Source organism: Pygocentrus nattereri, chromosome 24 (genome assembly GCF_015220715.1).
Source record: "Pygocentrus nattereri isolate fPygNat1 chromosome 24, fPygNat1.pri, whole genome shotgun sequence".
Lineage (NCBI taxonomy): Eukaryota > Metazoa > Chordata > Actinopteri > Characiformes > Serrasalmidae > Pygocentrus > Pygocentrus nattereri.
The window spans coordinates 10,910,717-10,930,580 of record NC_051234.1 but is presented as its reverse complement, the minus strand read 5'-3'; the positions used below and the strand labels follow the sequence as shown (position 1 = coordinate 10,930,580).

At 40.5% G+C, this 19,864-nt stretch overlaps 1 protein-coding gene across 1 annotated transcript in view; it reads left to right on the top strand.

The window, feature by feature from the left end:
- Positions 1-11,948, top strand: part of si:dkey-199f5.8 (beta-1,4-galactosyltransferase 3) — a 45,836-nt gene extending 33,888 nt beyond the window's left edge. Inside the window, exons 4-7 of the mRNA XM_017714433.2 lie at positions 6,445-6,632; positions 10,258-10,380; positions 11,073-11,177; positions 11,521-11,948. Of these exons, the coding sequence (XP_017569922.1) occupies positions 6,445-6,632; positions 10,258-10,380; positions 11,073-11,177; positions 11,521-11,773 (669 nt within the window). The 3' untranslated portion in view covers positions 11,774-11,948. The remainder of the gene's footprint in view (positions 1-6,444; positions 6,633-10,257; positions 10,381-11,072; positions 11,178-11,520) is intronic.
- Positions 11,949-19,864: the final 7,916 nt, after the last annotated feature.

Below are 19,864 nucleotides of genomic sequence, written 5' to 3'. Positions count from 1 at the left end.
TATTATTATTATTATATTTTATGGGTGTAAACACTTTGATAAACCTAAATAAATAACCAAATACATGTGTATTTTTTTGCACTGTTTAGTCCTGGGGTGTCAAGCCAGACCACTAAAAGGGCTATATTGAAAAATCAAAAGATGCCAAAACTACAACAGCAAAAAATAGGCACTGAATATTTAAATGATTCAAAAATAAATTTAAATAATATTTTTCATATAAATTAATAGACCATATTAGCTGCAGATACCTCCCCAATGCACAGCAGGTTTCTTAAATGTGCATTTGCTTGAACTGGGCACCTTTTATTTATTGTTTTGTTGTCCCATGTCCCATAGATCATTATTGGGGAAGGGTTGGGAGCACACATTGTTGCAGTGCATGCTGGTAATTGTAGTGCAGCTAATGGTGAGATGGGCTACTATCAATAGGAAATAATAAGAATAATCCTGCAGGCTGAAAAGGACTGGGCCACGTCCCAACTTTTTTGTAAAAGGGGTTATATTTTTTGGATGTTTATTTCATGAAAAAAAAAAAGAGCAGAATAAGTTGAATATCCAGAGAATGTCCAATCCAAAACTAATTTCAGCATGCTATTCGAACACTAATTAGTGTTAATATTTTTGGTGGCAAGAATTGCTGATATTAAAGTACACTTGATAATATTCAGAGATTCTTTTTCATTTATTTTGTAGAACTGTATAAAAGGAACATGAGTATTCAAGTAGTCGTTTTGAGAGATGCTGTTGTATAAAAGGTGTGCATTAAAGAGAGCAAAACAAGCCCTCAGATTAGCAATGGTGGGAGGATTAATCTGTAACTCTGATATTTCCACCTCATATTAAAAGGGCACAGATTAGACCTTAATCCCAGAGCATTTGATCCACGGTCTGAGGGAGCGTGCTGGGGATGTTCCGGAATATCCTACAGCTTTAGAGCACAATCTGCACAAACATTTCCAATGAAAAAAAAATTATCCACTTAATTTTGTTGCATCAACTGTGTATCAGAACTGACCTGAGCTGAGCTCCCTAAAGGCTTTACAGCACAGTACAGTACTGTTATTAATTTTTCAGGAAATATCCCTGAGGAGTTTAGATAGAAGATAATCCACTCGCATAAAGAAGGTGAAAGTGAAAAAGAAATAAATGGAAAAACTGATTAAAAAGCTGCAGAGAAAATGGAGCTCCTAACAAGCCCATAGACCCCAAAACTGCCCCATCAGATAAACAGCACTTAAAGCTTTCATCTTAGAGAGAGCAGAAAATCAAGCTGCTTCAGGCTCCTCTCACAAAGGTGTTCTTTCGTAGCTACTGTCATGAGATTGGAGAAACTTTACAGACCACTGTTAAAATGTCTTTCAACCTAGAACTCTCTTTATCTCACACTACGTACATTTAGAGTCAGTTATTCATTCAACCTAATGAGAAGCTGTAGAACAGACTCAGTTTATATGACAATACCTACATTTAGAATAAGGAAAGAAATTGTACTGGAAACTCGTTATTAATGCAAATATAATTTACATGAGTGATCAGATGCTTCCATCTGTGTGTACTAAGCTATGAAACATGAGCAAAGGCAGCAGGTATCAGTGTAGAGTTCTCCTATTTTTACTACAGGAAACAAAGGGCCTTTCTGTAAATGCAGGGCACATGTTGCATGTTTCTATTCAAATTATGAACCCAGAACAAAATATACTAATTTGTTTTGCAAAAAGAGTTGAAAATGCAACACACTGGTCCAGTACCAACAACCACATTGTTGAAGTTACAATTACTATTGATGCAGTGATACTGATGAGGACCCTTTGTGTGACCATTTTTGGACATCCAGCTGTTTTAAATGATTTAATAATAATAATTTTAATTAAGTAGTATAACAGTATTCTGTTGTATTTTATTAATACTGGCCACTCAATTCAGTACACAGGCATCGAACATTACATTCAACAGACTGGAGCAAATAAAGCTCTGTTTACTGATTTATATTGATTTGAAGTATAATAAAATTCAACAAGCACATAACATGGGCAGACCATCCCTCCTCTGAAAGCATTTCTTCCTTTTTGTCTGTAAATTGAGAGTGCATTATTATAATTTTATAATGTAGGATGCTCTAAAAAACTGAAAATGGAAACATATCAACTTAGCAGATTTTCAGGCACTCTTTAATTTTGCTGTGTTGCAAAAAAAAATCTACCAGCACTGTATCCTATGGAGCTGAATTATGAATTTTGTTCATCGCTACACTCTTATTTAGGTCAAATCTGCTTTTTATACAAAGTGCTGAAAAGTAGACCCATAGGATTAACACATACAGTCGTACGCATAAGTTGAACACCCCAAACAAATAACACATCTTCTACAGGGAGTACTAAAATATGTCATTTTTCTGCATATTGTAATACGCAATTACTGTTTATTTGCTGAATTAAACGCATAAAATACCAAATATGCCGTAACTTTTGCACAGGCCATGTTTGTTTTATTTTTCACTCCAGTATGTTAAATTTAGTAAGCAGTTCTTGTTTAGGCTGCAACTTTTGCAGGGATTTTATTATTATTAAATTTTATGCTTACATTTGAAAAATAAGGCAAAATGTAGCTAAACTTAACAGATGTGTTGATGCTGAAGAATCCAAACCCCGTCAGTAAGCAGGGAGCTGACCATGTGTCCAAAGAATTAATGTTTATGCTGCCGAGTGGCGCAACCATCTAGGGTTGGCCCTATCAGGAGATCACGAGTTTTATCCCTGGTGATGCTACAGCCATCCGTAGCTAGGAGTCCAAGAGAGCACAATTGGCCTTGCTCTCTGGGTGGGTAGGATGGCATCCCTTCACATCAGCACAGGCATCTGTTAGCTACCATAACAGATCTGGCGGTTGGTGCTTTCCTCCAAGTGCGTTCAGCCGTCCGAAGAGGTTGTGTGAGCAGAAGTTCAAAAAGATGACGGGTCTCGGAAGAAGCCTGTGTTAGCCTTCGCCTTAGTGCTGGTGATATCATGTCATTGGGGGAATCCTAGCTGGTAGGTGGAATTGAAAGGAACTTAAATAAGGGAGAAAATTGGGGGAAAATCCAAAAAACAATCAAAGAAAGAAAAAGATTTGATGTTCATTTCTTGTGCAAGGTGCCAAACACCCAGCCTGCCCCTAGAAAAATGGACTGATGTCATATGGCCTTTTGTAACTTTTGCTTTAGCCATTGTTATGGATACCTTCTTTCGCTACCTTTATATGAGTGCTGGCCTCTGGTGGGAGTCAAGCCCGTTTCACATGGGATGCGATGCGCATGCTAATCCAGAACCACTCCGAGATGTATGGTATTTCACACCGGAACAGTGGTTGCTGTTTGTGTTGCATTTGCACATAATATAAACGGCTGCGTTGTCCAATTATCTTATATAAACTAAAAAGATCAACAATAGAATCCTGATTAGCTGCTTTGAATGCTGCTGGCTTTCTCACAATGTGGTGTAGCTCTATATAAAGAGAAGATGCCTGTGTATTCACAACATTAACCGACTCAAGGGATTTCAATCAGCCTGTCAGAGTTATAACTAGATCTGTTTGTTTATTAGCCTAGATTGTATATAGCATAGACATTGCATTCCTTAACTGTTTCTGCATAGAAACTACTAGCATGGGGCGCACAGCAGGTGTCAGAAATAGACCCAAAGTGTCTTTTTCATTACTGCCACTAATGTGAAATGGGCTTCAGGAGGTGCTATCCGGAAAGGGGAATTAGGGAATCTTCACTCTGATGTTGACTCTTGTAACCTACAACCAGTCACCCTTTTTACCCCTAAACTAGCCATCACCATCAGGTGGCGGTACCACCTTGGTATTGCTCCATTTTGGTTTTCCTTCATATTTCAGAGTTGAGGATATGGTAAGCCGGACTTGATATGGGTCTTTTAATTTTGACCCTTATTGCTGAGTTTTATGCAACTTAATCTTCACTTGCTGTCCTGGATCAATAGGGTGAGCCCCCCGCCACAAGTTGGTTCTGTCAGTCTCTACAACAAAAGTAGGCAGAACAGAGCGTGCTAAAAACAGTCACAATACTCGGCATCCCGGTCCAGGTATCTCAGTTTGCAGGGTGGTATGCCGATAACACAGCAAAATTACCATGGAGACAACCTTGATCGGGCCCAGGCCGAGTCAACAATCAGCAGGAATCCAGGGAAGTGGGGGAGGGGTAAAAGAGCGTCTCACAGCAGTGTTCCTCTGTGGGAGATGTGATGTACCAGCCAAGGCCCGCGCTGGTACGGGGAGCCGAAAGCAGATAAGAAAGGGGTTCGAGCGAGTAGCCGTATTTTTTGCGGTCCATTATGGTCACACAAACGATCCATTTCCTTTGAAAAGCTGCCAACTTCTCCACAATGTTATCCAGGGTACGACTTACAGTCAGAATCTGAGTGTTAGAGTCTGAGTGTTGACAGCTCTGCCCACCACGTCAATCATGTCGGGCAGCTTCAAGCCCCCATTCTGCGAATTTTGCGATACACCAGGGCAATGCCTAATCCAATCAGCAAAACACCTGTGATCATGGTTCCGAATAGGTAGACGTCCTCAATATCCTCCACGGAGAGAGCTGCCAGGCACACAACACGCCACCTCTCCCATGCGTCCATCGTGTAGCCAGCTGCAAACGTTCCGGCAGGACAGGTTGGTTCCCCCGAACCAGGACTTCTCGTCGAGAAGATGGTGTCCATTGCGTTGAGAGACCATTTGATCAAATTTTTTTTAGGTTTGAAGAACAGCGCGGAGAGAGTCTCTCAGTCTCACAGAAGCAAAGCAGGAGAGATAAGGGAGAGGAGAGGGAGAAAGTGCGACCACCTTCATTGAGAGCCAAAGTAGTATTACTCTGTTTATTAATTTTTCAAAATTTTGCAAAGTTTACCAGAGGGTCAATTATTATTCCACTCCTCAAACCACCAGAATTCTTGTTTGGTTCCCTCAAGTATTAAGAAGTAATTGAGGTATTAAGAACATTTGAGCTTCACATGCTTGGATTAATTGTTTTTTCCCACCTTTTCTGACTATAAAAGCCCTTCTCCAGTCAAGTGAACAGCACTCGTACATGGTCAACAGGGGAAAGACTAAGGAGCATTCCAAGGCCATCAGATACAAAATCATGGAGGGTCACAAGGCTGGCAAGGGATACAAAACCCTTTCCAAGGAGTTGGGCCTACCTGTCTCCACCGTTGGGAGCATCATCCGGAAGTGGAAGGCCTATGGAACTACTGTTAACCTCCTATGGCCTGAACAGCCTTTCAAAGATTCCTCCAGTGCCAAAGCCAGGCTAGTTTGAACAGTCAAGGCTGACCCAAGGACAACAAGGAGGGAGCTCCGGGAAGATCTCATGGCAGTGGGGACATTGATTTCAATAAATACCATAAGTAACGTACTCCACCGCAGTGGTCTCCATTCCAGACAAGCCTGTTAAGGTACTTTTACTTTCAAAGTGTCATGTCAAGGCCCATCTAAAGTTTGCTCATGACTTGGAGGACTCTTGAGGCAGACTGGTTCAAGGTTCTTTGGTCTGATGAGATGTGTTTGGTGCCAATCACACCCGGGGCGTTTGGTGAGAGGATGGTACTGCAAGAATACCATCCCTACAGTCAAGCATGGTGGTGGCAGCATCATGCCCCTTCTCAGCCAAAGGGCCTGGCCATCTGGTCCGCATCCATGGGAAGGTGGATAGCGCAGCCTACCTGGAGATTTTGCCCAAAAACCTCTGCTCCTCCATCAAGGATCTTAAGATGGGTCGTCATTTCATCTTCCACCAGGACAACAACCCCATGCACACGGCCAAGAAAACCAAGGCCTGTTTTAAGAGGGAAAAGGTAAAGGTGTTGCAGTGGCCTAGTCAGTCTCCTGACCTTAACCCAATTGAGAACTTGTAAAAGGAGCTCAAGATAAAAATCCACAAGAGATGCCCAAAGAACCTAGACAACTTGGAGAAGGTCTGCGTGGAGGATTGGGCCAAGATTACTCCAGAGACCTGTGTCGGCCTGATCAGGTCTTATAAAAACGATTAATAGCTGTAATTGCAAACAAAGGTTATTCCACAAAATATTAAACCTAGGGGTTGAATAAGAATTGTTTCTAATTTTTATTTAAAATGCGTTGTAATTTAATCAAGCAACTTGTTTGTTTGTAATATTTAGGCATCTGTTAATAAATGCTACTCTTGTTCAAAATTTGAAAGCTCAAACTTATTTTCAACTTGTTGAATTTGCAAACTTTTCAGGTGGTTGAATACTACTTGGGGGCATTGTAAAAGCTATGCATTCCTTCAGTGCTAATATGCTAAAATTAGTTTTCTTTATGTTCGTTAGGTTTGTTTGTGTCCCTGTACTTGTTTGTTTGCATGTTGGTGTGATTTGTTTGACCACATGCCAATTCCTTTGTTTACATTTGTGTTTGTTTTTAAAGGCGGGTAACTACACGTTTAACCGCGCCAAGCTGATGAACGTGGGTTTTCGGGAGGCCATGCGGGAGGAGGACTGGGACTGCCTGTTCTTCCATGATGTCGACCTGATTCCCGAGGATGATCGGAACACCTACACCTGTGACCAAAACCCCAAACATGCCGCCATCGCCATGGACAAGTTTGGATACAAGTGAGTGCTAAAAAGCTCATGCTCGCTGTTGTCTCTTAGCACGTTTACCAAATGGGATGCACCAGTAATGAGACTTCTAGGCTGATAACAATGAATATGATAACCATAATTTTATAATTATGCTATAATTTTTTATATATATATATATATATATATATATATATATATATATATATATATATATATATATTATAATTAGCTATAATTTTACTTTTTTGCTTGTTAATGTTACCAGTATAATCCATATATGAAGCACAGTCAGCACAATATTTAAACTCTGATGTTAGCTGCCTTGTATTCTTTAACTTGTCAAAAGGCTAATTAGTCAGTAGTGCTGCATCATAAATCTTTTTTTTTTTTTTTTTTTTTTTTTTTGGTCATCTTGATATGAGTTTCCTCATTTTTAAGCACTGCGATGACCGAACAGATCAAATTACGACCCAGGTGCAGCACCAGTGTGAGATACATTAGCAGAATGTAGCGTTAGAAGCCCAGCAATTGCTTCCCTGCCCTGGTGTTATGAAAAAAGTTGATGAATTCATGCATAGATGCTTGTACGTTCAGTGTATGTGAGTAAACATACATAAAAAGTATGTTGCCTATGAAGCAGAATGACTGAACATGCTGTTCTTTGGAAATACTTTAGCTGATATGGAACAAAAAAAGACCATTAGGTTAATTTACAAAGATCCAATTTACATTCTGAATTGTGATTCTACATAAATAAATGGTTAGAATGTAAGCAAAGTCATTCAGAGTGGTTTGGCGCAAAATGCTTAATTTTAGAGAAACAGAATTCTTCACAGCGGTAGTGATGGGAACCAAATGACTGAAGAGGTTAATGTCTCTAGAAGCTCCTTCACAGAAGATTATTACATGAAATGGTTATGAATTCACTGCCTGATGACTGAGACACTGTTTTATGCTACTTTTGAGATGAAGTTCTACCCTAAGACGTATTATAATCCACTCCTGATGGAGGGATACATGCAGGGTGTTTTGAGGCAATAGTCCCCAAAGTTCACTGGTTGTTTTGGATTGTAAATAAAATGTCTATATTTGTGTTGTAGTCATGCGACCCCTGGTTCCTATCACCACCACTGTAAAGACATCTGAACTATTTCACACCAAAGCACTCTGAATCTCTTTGATTAGATCACACACACTGAATTATGCAGAAGAACCTTTTTTAGGGATTTAAGTGTATTCTTTTTTTTTTTTGGCCTGTATAATAAAATACAAACATGTATTTATTTGTTTGTAGCCTGTATAGGGAGCCATTTAGCCGCCTGCCACCATTTATGTAGACAAGCTGTTACTTGGACATAGCTCGTCTGTTGTCTGTGCCGTTGCTCCAGCTACCATTCTGCAGGTAGATGAAGGCTAAGCAAAATAAGCAGAATGACCGCCAAAAGATGTGTGGACACTGTAGTTGCAGTCTCCAGAAAACACTACAACAGGGGTCTTTAATTAAAATTCAAGAAGTCATGGACCTTCCTAAATTCTCTTTTTCGTTTCAATGTCTTCCTATTTTTCTCCCCAAATCCTTTTTTGTTTCTATAGATAAGGCTGTCACTGGGTTTATTTGGGGTGGTCGTGTCCCCCGTATCAGGAAAGGAATTCTTCAGTGTCCCCGTTCTTCTGGAGGCTTGGCTCTCCCTAATTTTATTTATTACTACTTTGCAGCCAACATACAAAAAATGTCTTTTTGGTTTAAAAACCCAGAGGCTGCATGGTGTATTATGGAATCCCTTTCCTGTCACTCGTCTTCTATTCCCGCCTTGGTTTATTCCTCTCTTCCCATACTTTCCTCTCATTTCTCCTCCAGTCCGTTAGTTGTGTCTACGCTAAAAATCTGGACGCAGTTTCGCAAAATGTTTCATTTTACTGAGGCGTCTGTTTTAAGTCCAATATGTAAAAATCATTTATTTAAGCCTGCAACCCTGGACTCTAGATTTATAAGCTGGGAGAGGAGTGGTATTACCACCTTTAAGGATCTCTTTGACGAAACATTTCATAGTTTCTCTTCAGTAGTCTCAACATTTAGGCTTCCTAGAACTGACCTTTTTAGATTTTTCCAAATTCGTCACTGTGCACAATCCCTTTTTCCCATGTTTCCGGAATGCCCCCCTGCTCTCCCATGGGAGGACTTTTTTACTACAAAAACTGAGGGAAAGCTTATTTCTATTTTTTTTATAATAAGATCTTGTCTTTTCATAAAGTAAAGATTCCTGGTGCCAAGACTAAATGGGAAGTGGAGTTAGGACTTGAGATGGACGAGAGATGGTGGACTGAAGCTTTGGCTAGAGTTAACTCTTCATCCTCTTGTGCAAGACTAAACATAATGCAACTGAAAATTATTCATAGAGCTCATCTATGCAATGCTAAATTAGCACAAATCTATCCGGAGGTTAAGCCAACCTGTCCCCGCTGCGACGAGGACCCGGCAACCCTCTCTCATATGTTTTGGTCTTGTCGCAAACTGGGGAGATTCTGGGATTTTGTATACTCTTTCAACAGTCTTTAATAAACATCTGAGCCCCTGCCCTCTACTAGCTATTTTTAGTATTTACATCGGCAGTACTCGGTTGAATTCTCGAGAATTGGTATCTATAGCATTTGCTCTGTTATTATATTTCTTATAAGCTGCAAGTCTCGCTCTCCTCCATCTCATTCCCTCTGGCTAAAAGATGTTGTTTTCTTTTTGCGCCTTGAGAAGATCAAGTTTAGTTTGAGGGGTTCAGTGGACAACTTTTATAGGTGCTGGTCACCTTTCATCTCCTTTTTCAGATCCCTCCCGCAGCTTCCTGCGGAGGACTTTGGTACCCTCCCCTCTTGAACACGCAACAGTCCCAACCCACCCCCCCCACCCCCCTTTATTTATTTATTTTACATTAATGTTTCTGATTTTTCACTGTTTTCATTTCTCTATTTTCCTTTCATATTATTTTATTTGCATATTGATTCATGATTATAAGGCTGTACTTTGTAATTGTTGCTTTAGTATTTTTGTTTTTTTTTTTATGTTTTTCTTTTTTTTTTTCTTTTTTTGTATTCGTGTTGTAAGACCTGTAAAAAGCAATGAAAAACAAAAAAAAAGTCATGGACCTTAATCATGATTCAGTGCCATATACTGTTTACTGAAGTAGCCTAGTAGTTATATTAACATCTTATACAGTCAACAACTGAATATCAAATCAAATAAAGTACAATTCAGTAATATTTCAACATTTTGTCAGTTTTCTCTTTTTAGAGCGAGTTATGTAAAATAACTTCTCTCTGACTGCTGTTTCTCGCCTCATCCCTCCCCTGTGTGTGTGTCACTCCCTCGAGTCTCAGTGCTCATCGTAATGCACAGATGGGATTGACTGAATAGCGTCACATGTGCATGTGATTGGTCTGTGAGTCTCCGGACGCTAAAGCTACGGGTCTGCTTAGGGCAGTGTCTAGGTCTGGACTTGGACCTCAGTCCACCTCTTAGTGACCTCTGCACTACAAGGGGTACATTACTGCTGTGTTCCAAACCACACACTTCTGTGCTTAACCTACTGCACTACTGAGTGCACTGCAGTGTTTATGTACTGTAAGTGTACTAAACATTATCTCTGACCCTGCTGTCCCCCAGGCTGCCCTATAAGATGTATTTTGGAGGCGTTTCGGCACTGACCCCTCTGCATTACCTCAAGATGAACGGATTCCCCAACAACTACTGGGGCTGGGGGGGTGAGGACGATGACATCGGGATCCGGTAAGAGTGAGAGAGACTATAGGACAGGAGGCTCAATGCAAAATGAAAGACGCTTATAAATCTGTCTATCTAACGTGTTTTTGTTCTCTTCTGCTCATTCTCTCTCTTCTTGCTCGCCCTCTCACATTCCTTTCTCGTTTTTTCTCTTTATGTTGCTATGTCTCTGCTCCTCTCGTCTTTCTTTTTCACCTTTTCTGTTCTCTACATTTCCTTGCTCCCCAACTCTCTCTTACCTTTCTCTCTCTTTCCTGTCTGTCTTGCTCACTCGTTCTCTCCTTGCTTTTGTCTTGCTCATTCTCTCCTTCCCTCTCTCGCGTTTTTTTGCTTGCTCACTTTCCTCTCTCCTTGTCCCTCACTTCTGTTGCTTATTCTTGCTTTTCTCGCTCTCACACACACCCCTTCCTCTCTTATTCATCCTATTCATGCCTATTCTCTACACCTTTTGCTCTCTCTCGCTCTCATTTTCCCCACTTGCGGTTCTCTATCTCGCCCACTCTTCTCATCCCTTTCTCTCCTTATTAACCTTCTCTATTCTCTACATTTCCTCCTCTCTCTCTCTCTCTCTCTCTCTCTCTCTCTCTCTCTCTCTCTCTCTCTCTCTCTCTCTCTCTCTCTCTCTCTCTCTCTCTCTCTCTCTCTCTCTCTCTCTCTCTCTCTCTCTCTCTCTCTCTCTCTCTCTCTCTCTCTCTCAGGGTCTCTTTGGCAGGAATGACGATCACTCGTCCATCTCTGAAGGTCGGCCGTTACAAGATGATCAAACATAAGCATGATCAGGGCAACGAAGTCAACCCCAAAAGGTCAGCAGATCATTTTAATCTCTTTTTATTACACATAATGACTCCACCCACAGATGTGTTCTTTTGTAGCTACTGAGACTTTATGGACTGCTGAGAAAAAGTCTGTAGAACCGACTCAGTTTATATCACAATACCTACATTTAGAGTAAGTTATCCATTCAGCTTGAGAACCTGTAGGTTGAATGAATAACTCAACATTAGTAAAGCCTTTTGAGTGGCACCTATGAAGGATCGTATTTGTGGGCGGGGTCTGGAGGGGTCAGCTTGGTAAGCTCAATGCTATGCGTTTGTTCTGCAGCTGTTTACTCTGAATATACTGCGTCTTCCTCCTGGTGTTGTGTAGATTTAACATGCTGGCGAAAACGAGGCAGACATGGAAGTTGGATGGGATGAACTCGGTGGACTACGAGGTGGTCTCTCGGGAGTATCTTCCCCTGTACACAAACATCACAGTCAACATCGGCACTGAGGCAGGACTGCACCCCCCCACGAAGAAACCAGAGAAACAACAGAAACAACAGAAACAGCAGAATCTGCCAACAGACAACTTGGAGGACCCTGAGGAGGAGCTGACAGACTTTCAGTCCCAGCACTGACACATGATGCCTGCATCAAAACCCCCAACTGGGGGGCCTGACTACACCCACCCTCTTATACACATTTACACATGGAGACAACTGGGGGGGTCCTTTAACCAGTTTTGAATACTGGTGCCATACATGGGCGCTCTCTCTCTCTCTCTCTCTCTCTCTCTCTCTCTCTCTCTCTCTCTCTCTCTCTCTCTCTCTCTCTCTCTCTCTCTCTCTCTTTCTCTTTCTCTCTTTCTCTTTCTCTCTTTCTCTTTCTCTCTTTCTCTCTCCCTCTCTCCCTCTCTCTCCCTCTCTCTCCCTCACATTCTCTATCTCTCTTTTGATTTCCATGGACAGTTTTAAAACTGGCAGAGATGCATGGACTGCGTTGTCACTGACCGCTGCTGGCCACTGACAGACGCTCTGACGCCCTTCGGACAGAAATAATGGCTGTCCTCCTCCGCAGTACTCCTCCTCCCTCAGACCGACTGTCCTCAGAGCCAGACATGTTCTGGTTAAACCACTGTGGCCTTAGATTGAAGCTGCACTCTGTTTCTCCTAAAAGACTCTCTTTGATTTAGTTTAAAGGGACACGCCAAAATTTTTCAGACTTAATCTCTATCTGCTGCGTCTCTATCCTGTTGATCACTACAGACAATAACTTCAGCACATTTATCTGAACTGGGAAAAGAACAGGAATCTATTAGCATCATACTTTCTTATAAAAGAAGCCAATGGGTTTCCTGAATGAACGTCTGAAAAATGTGACTTTCCAACACTGGAGCTTCGCTTTCGCCACTGCCTAAGGTTTTCTGGTGTCCATGGCGGTCTTTTGGAGCCTGTGAGACCCACAATGCTACACTGCCAGCTATTCTCACTGACACATTAATTTATGAATACCTTTGAGTGAATAGTTCATGAATGTTCTACAAAAAAAAACGCATATATACTGACCATTGACGGAACTGAGCAGCAGCCCACTGGCTTCTATTGTAGGTGAGTTTTCAGAGTTCAGAGAAACATGGTAATCGACTACACCACATGTGCAGCAGATAGAGATTAGGTTAAAAATGATGGGAGTGGTCCTTTAAAGAGCAGGGTGGGGTTAAAGAGAAGCGCCAAGTCGTGTTGCTATCTCACTAGGGTTGCGTGACTTTTTGTTTTTTTGGTAGTGACTTGTTTGCCAGTGGATGGCTCTTACTCGACTCAGCTTTTTTCGTACTTTAAGGAGAATACGGTCATATTTTTTGTATACGATTAACACAATCAGACCTGCATTCAGCCTCTTTTGTAACAGTAACCACTGCTGTACATATCAGTGAACCACTTTTCTCTTTTGTTTCTCGCTCCGTTTTGCCATTATGGCCTTTGTTTCGCGAGTGGCCTGTCTGTTCACATCAGAGGTTTGTTTTATCAGCTTGTGGTTTCTTTTTGTTTTTTTCTTTATGATTAGTAATTTGCTGGATTGCATCAGGAAGATGGATCGAGTTGATTGGAACTTTGAGCCTGGTGGAAACTCAGTCACCATGCTACAGTGACTGTTTGCTGTGGAATATTCCCTCGTGTTCATAAAACTTGCAACACGGTGTCTCTGCTTTAGGGGGTAGGCGTTAGGATTAGGGGGGGACGTAGAGCCATTTTTCTTCATCTTAAACAAAATGGATGTAAACCAATCCCACAGTGCCAATAACTCCCAACCATAATGTGCTTTTCTGCATATTAAGCTCCTCATAATGCTGAACTAATATGCTCCCAGTTACTCCCTAGTGAGTTTGAGAGTGAATTAGTAAGTTGAATCACTGAGACTCTCCAAAATAGCCAGCCTGTTCCATTTGAAGAGCTTTTTATCAGTCCTAAAAGGAACGCTGCACAAAAAAATAGGATCTTGTCATGTGAAATGATCTTAAATCTAGTCTGTTTATCTAATATTTCCCATTTTGAGATGGTTGTGCACTTATTGTAAAATTGTCGTTCATTTCTAGACAGTTATCATTAGTTTTCAATAATTTTACAATTACAATTCTCACTTTACTGAGACCATTTTAAGGCATACAGGTGTAAACAGGTGGTGTTTCCAACCAAGGAATAGTTTTGCAAAAATATATTTTAAAAAGTACTCAATTTTCTCTTTACTACAGATGTTAGCTGTTCAGCCAAGACATACTTGCTGGACAGCTTCAAATGGTTAAGGTTTTAATTAAATGGTTTGCTGACCAGCTAATTCATCAAACTCAAATGAAAATGTATGCTGTGTTGGATGTCCAGCTCAAAAACCATCAAATACCAGTTTTTGGTGTCTGAATTTTGCTTATTTGGCTACGTGTCCAATGTAGCTAACCCTTAATTGATGCTTATAGCCCACCACTTAGCATCTGCAGCCTAAATCACACAAACTAGTCTGAACTTTTATTTCATAACTGGTTTCAGAAACGTGTCAGTTCTGTTTGAGGGAAAGCAACATTAGCATATTAGCAAGTAACAAAAGTATAGCGCTGTCCTTTAGCATGGTACCATAGAAGCCATCCTGAAACCATAAACCTGCTCTGTATTTTCATCCATGTGAACAAAAATATAAATGGGAACACTTGCTGGAAAGAGTTACTGAAACCCTGGAAAAAACCATTAGTGTAGCAGAATTGCCACATTAGCATCTGATGTGACTATTTGCCTGAAGTAGCGCAACACATTTCTGGATAAAAACTCTAGATTTATTTTAATAAACTTCTTCAAAGTGAGAGCAAAACCAAAGGTTCTGCATTTATATATTTTTCAGTATATTAGTGTGTAAGAAACCACAAGCAAGTCTGAGGGAGAGTGTTAGTAATGTTAGCAACAGCAATGTTCGTGTCAGTACAGCGCAGAGCTAAAAGCGTTAGCTGCCCTCAGAACCTGGATTTTGTCAGTACTTTATTGCACGTTTAGGGATGAGCAATATGATATTTAGTAGTGTATCTTTGTGCCGGAAGCTACATAATCACATCTGTTAGACATTACTTTGTGGTTTTAGGCGAGTGATTTAGGCATACAGTTAGCACCATGCTAACGTTTTCTCCACAAGTTGAGCCTCATTACGCAGCAGTTTGCATTCACAGTTTTAAGATCGCATGTTGTGAGGGTGCTTAGGCTTATTGAACTCTTTATAGTCTCCCAGGGTGGATTATAATGGCACGGTGCTGTCCAAGCACAAACCAAAGAGGGCAGCAAGCTGTTATCTCACTGAAGACAACAATTTTTTTGTGTGTGTGTGTGTGTGTGTGTGTGTGTGTGTGTGTGTGTGTGTGTGTGTGTGTGTGTGTGTCTTATTTGTTTATGGAGTGTGTGTGTGCAGTGGTGGTTCTCACTCCTCTTGGGTTGTTTATGCTGCTTTCATAACAGGGAAATCTGAATTTGTCCCCTACTTCTCACTTAAAAGCGCTTTTGGAGCTTCAGCTTTTCGAAGCTGGACTCTGACAGAGGACGGTAACAGCACAGTAGCGACTGTTTGGCTGCTGTGTGCGTATTAAAGAGCTTTATTTCAAATGGATAAAGGTCATGGCAGTTTACTGTTATAACTTACATTATGGGGCATAATTTAAGCAGAAATCTTGCACAGACCAACCTAAATTTTCAATTATCCCAGTATTCTCATGTAGTCAGAGATTTCATAAGCAAATAGTACATCAAATACAACTCAATAATCTGCTTGAAATGCCCAGAAACATGCTATTACTTATTATCCTGTGGGCTTAACCAGAGTTCCTGAGGAACTGTGACTTTCCAAGTGGGAATTAAGAGCTTTTCTCCCCACTTGGAAGTCGGAAAGGTCCCAGTTCGTACATGGTTATGAATGCTGCATTAGCTGCTGCTTCTGGCTTAGAGGCTTATGGGTAATGTAGGCTGTTGGAACACTTGCGATTATGCTTAGGGTTGGAGGATTAGGCGTGTTGCAGTATCAGATGAACAAATGTACTAAAATTGTCCTTTTTTCAGCCTTTCAACTACTAAGCAGCTGCTCAAAGCAGGATAACTTGGCAAGAGTTTCTCCAAAAATCAGATTCACCCAGCTTTTCTCTCTTATACCAAATGTAGTTAATCAGCTGAGATGATCAGTGTGGCCAAACAAGTAGAAACCTGTTAGCACCAGTTAATGCTTTAACCCATCTTTAGTGATGTCTAATAGACTTGATTGAGGTTTGAGGATGTGTGGCACACTGCGTTGTTATTTCTAAGCAGCAGACTTCAATTAATGTTCCCCGTTGACTGCATTCAACTTACTTTTAAATGGCTGCTACTGTTGTTTTTGCTATGCTAACCTACTTTATTCCATATTTATAGATAAAAGTGAGCCACACAATTTTACAAACCACATAATCAAGTCTTATTAGAGATACTGAGCAACTTCAGACAAGTGTGCTGATCCAGACATGCAATTAGCATCACGCTAACTTGTGGAATTCCGTTACTTTTTAGCTACATTAGCCTCGTAGCTCCAGTGCTAAACTGACGAAACAGGTGGTGGGTGGGGGGCAAGCCTCTGTAAGAGCAATTAACAGTGATCTTAAAGAACTGGGATGCTTCTTTAATCAGTCATTTCACCTGCATCTCAAAGCCATAAAGGAAAAATACAGTACAATTGCAGTGATAGCCATCATGGTTGCAGGCTGAGTTCAGTTTAGTGTTAGTAAACAGGCTGATGTGAACAAATCTTACTTTTCTCTTATGCAGTTGTATTTCACAGCTAAAATGTAGAAATATCTAATATGAATGGGTTACATTTCATTGTTATTAGGACTGCTGACTCGCTGCACGGGAGCGTTAACTGGAGATATTTTTGTAAAACTGCCTAAGGCAATGAAATCTGAAGGACGGTGGACAGATGAGAATATTTTTGTTTTTATTTTTTTTCCTCTCGAATGAATGAATGAATACATGAATGAAGTAATTCTGCACACAGTACATAGTGGCCTTATAATGATTAATAAAATAAACATGTTCATGAACGGTCTCTTCTCTCTTCTCCTTCTCTCTCCAAGAGCAAAACCGTTTTGATGGAAAAGAAAATGAGATCTGTATATGATGCATATTTTATGCTGTCATTAAATGTTGACAAAGCAATAAGCCACGAGAGGCTGCGAGTTACTGCAGTTTTATCACAGGGAAAGGTTTTAGGCACGACACGAAGCGGAGTAAAACTCCCTTCTCTGTGATAAAATCACTATAACGCAGAGCCTCAAGTGAGCTATGATAAAATACACATTTTTTTTAGAAAATATTCTTTGTTATTAATCAACATTAACAAGTATTCCGCCAAGAAATGTAGTTGCTTTAGGGTACAGTGTCGATGTCAAGCCACCCTGGACTGCTGAATGAGGAGAACGCTCACCCATTGCTGTATATTGCATTTAATAAATTTTTTAACTTTTAAGTTGTATAACACTGAACATACATCATAGTTTAATACAAAAACCTTTGCTGTATAATTCATTTTTTTGTTGTTCACTAAATTAACACTGCGAGTTTTATTTAGCACCAATCCAGCGGCGCCCTCTTCTCACACTAGGGCTGAACCTCGAACAGCTCACTGCTCCCTACATAGTGCACTACGTAGGAGTTTAAATACTGGATCCTGCAGCCCAACAGAGCAAAATATAGCTAAGAAATATGTGATTCAGACACATCCGCACACGATGAATGATTCACTGTTTGGCTGTAGAGGCTAGAATTTCTCAATTTTCATAGCTAGAACACCATTTAGGGAGTATAGAGCCGTTTGGGATTCAGCCTGGGTTTAATGAGAATTCTGACAGACAGTGGAAGTGACATTTTCAGACTTTTTTTTCTTCTTTTTTACAATCATACCATATATACTTTAATTCAAGCCTCTGATATTAGTGATGGAGCTGGTTAGCACATTTGCTATCTTTAAGCCTGTTAACTAGCTGACCAGCCTAGTTCTAGTGAAGAACGTAAGTTGTCAGCCGCCTGTTATTTCACCATATCATGGTGTTTTTCACAAACACTGCATCACTCTGCTGAGACGCCGTTTCTAAACAACGCCTTCGACAGCTGTAGGAGATGCTGAAGGCATTTGAACGTTTTAATTCTTGCTTTGCCACAAACAGAAAATGGACACTTTTAAGATCACATTTGACCGACAGCCGATTTGGTCAGACTCTGAAGATGAGACGACACTAAACTCCCAAACTGTCATCACCTCTGAGCAGCTTTTCAGTTGGCAGCTGTGACAGAAGAACAGCTAGACAACCCTGAATCAGCCAGAAATGAAGCCAACGCCATTCGCCAAACTAAATGGGCTGTAAGATGTTTTACAGACTGGCTGGAACAAAACAACATTAATATTGATCAGGGAAAAATTTACAAAACTGAGCTAAACCTGATATTGCGGCAGTTTCAGGGCTCAGTCTGTCCTTCTAAAGGCGAGGCATACAGTAGGCTGCGGCGAGGGGGTGGAGTTCATTATTCTGAAGTAGCAACAAGCTGCTTGTTAAGGAGCTATAATTTGGCGGGAGGAACTGTGCACATTAAAACATTACAGGTGTCAAACATCTAGGTGTCAAAAGTAAATGGATTTAATTAGATAATGTCATAATGAACCGACATCCTATCAGCCTGCAGTGTCGCTGTCCAGTTTATGCAGTCACTCTACACGGTTGGCAATTACAATCGGTCTTTTAGGTAAACAAACAAAAGCTAACGGTCTGTCCTCTCCACTAATGTTACTAGTCTTTTTTCTTTCACCTTGTCCTTCAGCTTGAGTTTTTTAGCTGATAACGAATGTTATAAATTGTTTTATTTCATTAAATTTGTACAGCGTGACAATATTTATTGGCGTTCCCACATTCGCTAGCACTCTATAGATCATGCCTTGCCTTAAAAAAGGCCTTTTAAGTTGTTACTTAAATAATACGTTGGTAATCAAGTTTAAATAAAAATTTGGTAATAAGTTCATGGTACCAAGCTCTACTAACTCAATAATTACTGCTCATTTTCTAGTTGTTAATTTGATGGAATATAAAATAAAATGCTTTTTTTTTTGCGCATCACTGAACTTCTTTCTTAGTTAATGCACAATCTGTAAGTGGGCCGATATGGTCTATTTAAAAACACTATGTAAGAACCAAAGCAGAAACAAGTAAATTAGTATTTCACAGTAAGAAAACCAAATAATTTCTGAACTACTTCACTGTATTTGAGGTGATAACCCTGATATTACTGGACACTATATAGAAAAGGAAATAAGAACACTACAATGTCTGAATGATCGTTGTACTGTAGTATTCATTTTATAAGCAACTAATTACCACTACAATTGCTTGTAATGTAATTATTAGGTACAGCTTATCAAACCATTTTGTTTTTTTATTGTTGCTGCTACGATTGCTGACTTATAATTTAGACAAACAACTACATAATTAGCTTTGGAAAGTTAGTATAATCTGTTAGCAAATTCTATGTATTTATAAGCATGTCATTACCCACTTAATACCGATGTATACCACACATTCTATAGCAGTGCTTTGAACCGTATTTGCTAGGAGACGCTGCATGGCTGCTATGGCCTTAACTGACCGCACAGTATGCATACTGACCATAGCACTTCTTCTCTGCCAAGCGAAGGAAAAACAAAGCTCCTCAAAAACCTGCAGTGAGAACATCATCCCAGGAGATCAGTCTGTACAATGTGATTCCTAATAAATGTCATATAGCAACGTTAAGATCAATAAACTGTCGCCTTGCAAGGGTCTGGGTTCAACTCCCCAGCCGGGCAACCAGGGTCCTTTCAGTGTGGAGTTTGCATGTTAAACCTCTGGGTTTCCTCCCACTGTCCAAAGACATGCAGTCAGGCCAACCGGAGATGCTAAACTGCCACAGGTGTGTGTCTGTGTGTCTGCTCTGTGATGGACCAGGCTGTCCAGGGTGTTTCCTGACTTCCACACAGTGAGCACTAGGATGAGCTCCAGCTCCTCCCACAACCCAGGAGGATAAGTGGCTTAGATGATGAGTGAACGTAGAGATAAATATCAATGCACTCATACAGATGTCATTCTTTTGTATTATTTCATTAAAATTAGCTTGTAGACCTAAAAGAGGAAACTGGCTCATCTGAAGGGGCAGCTA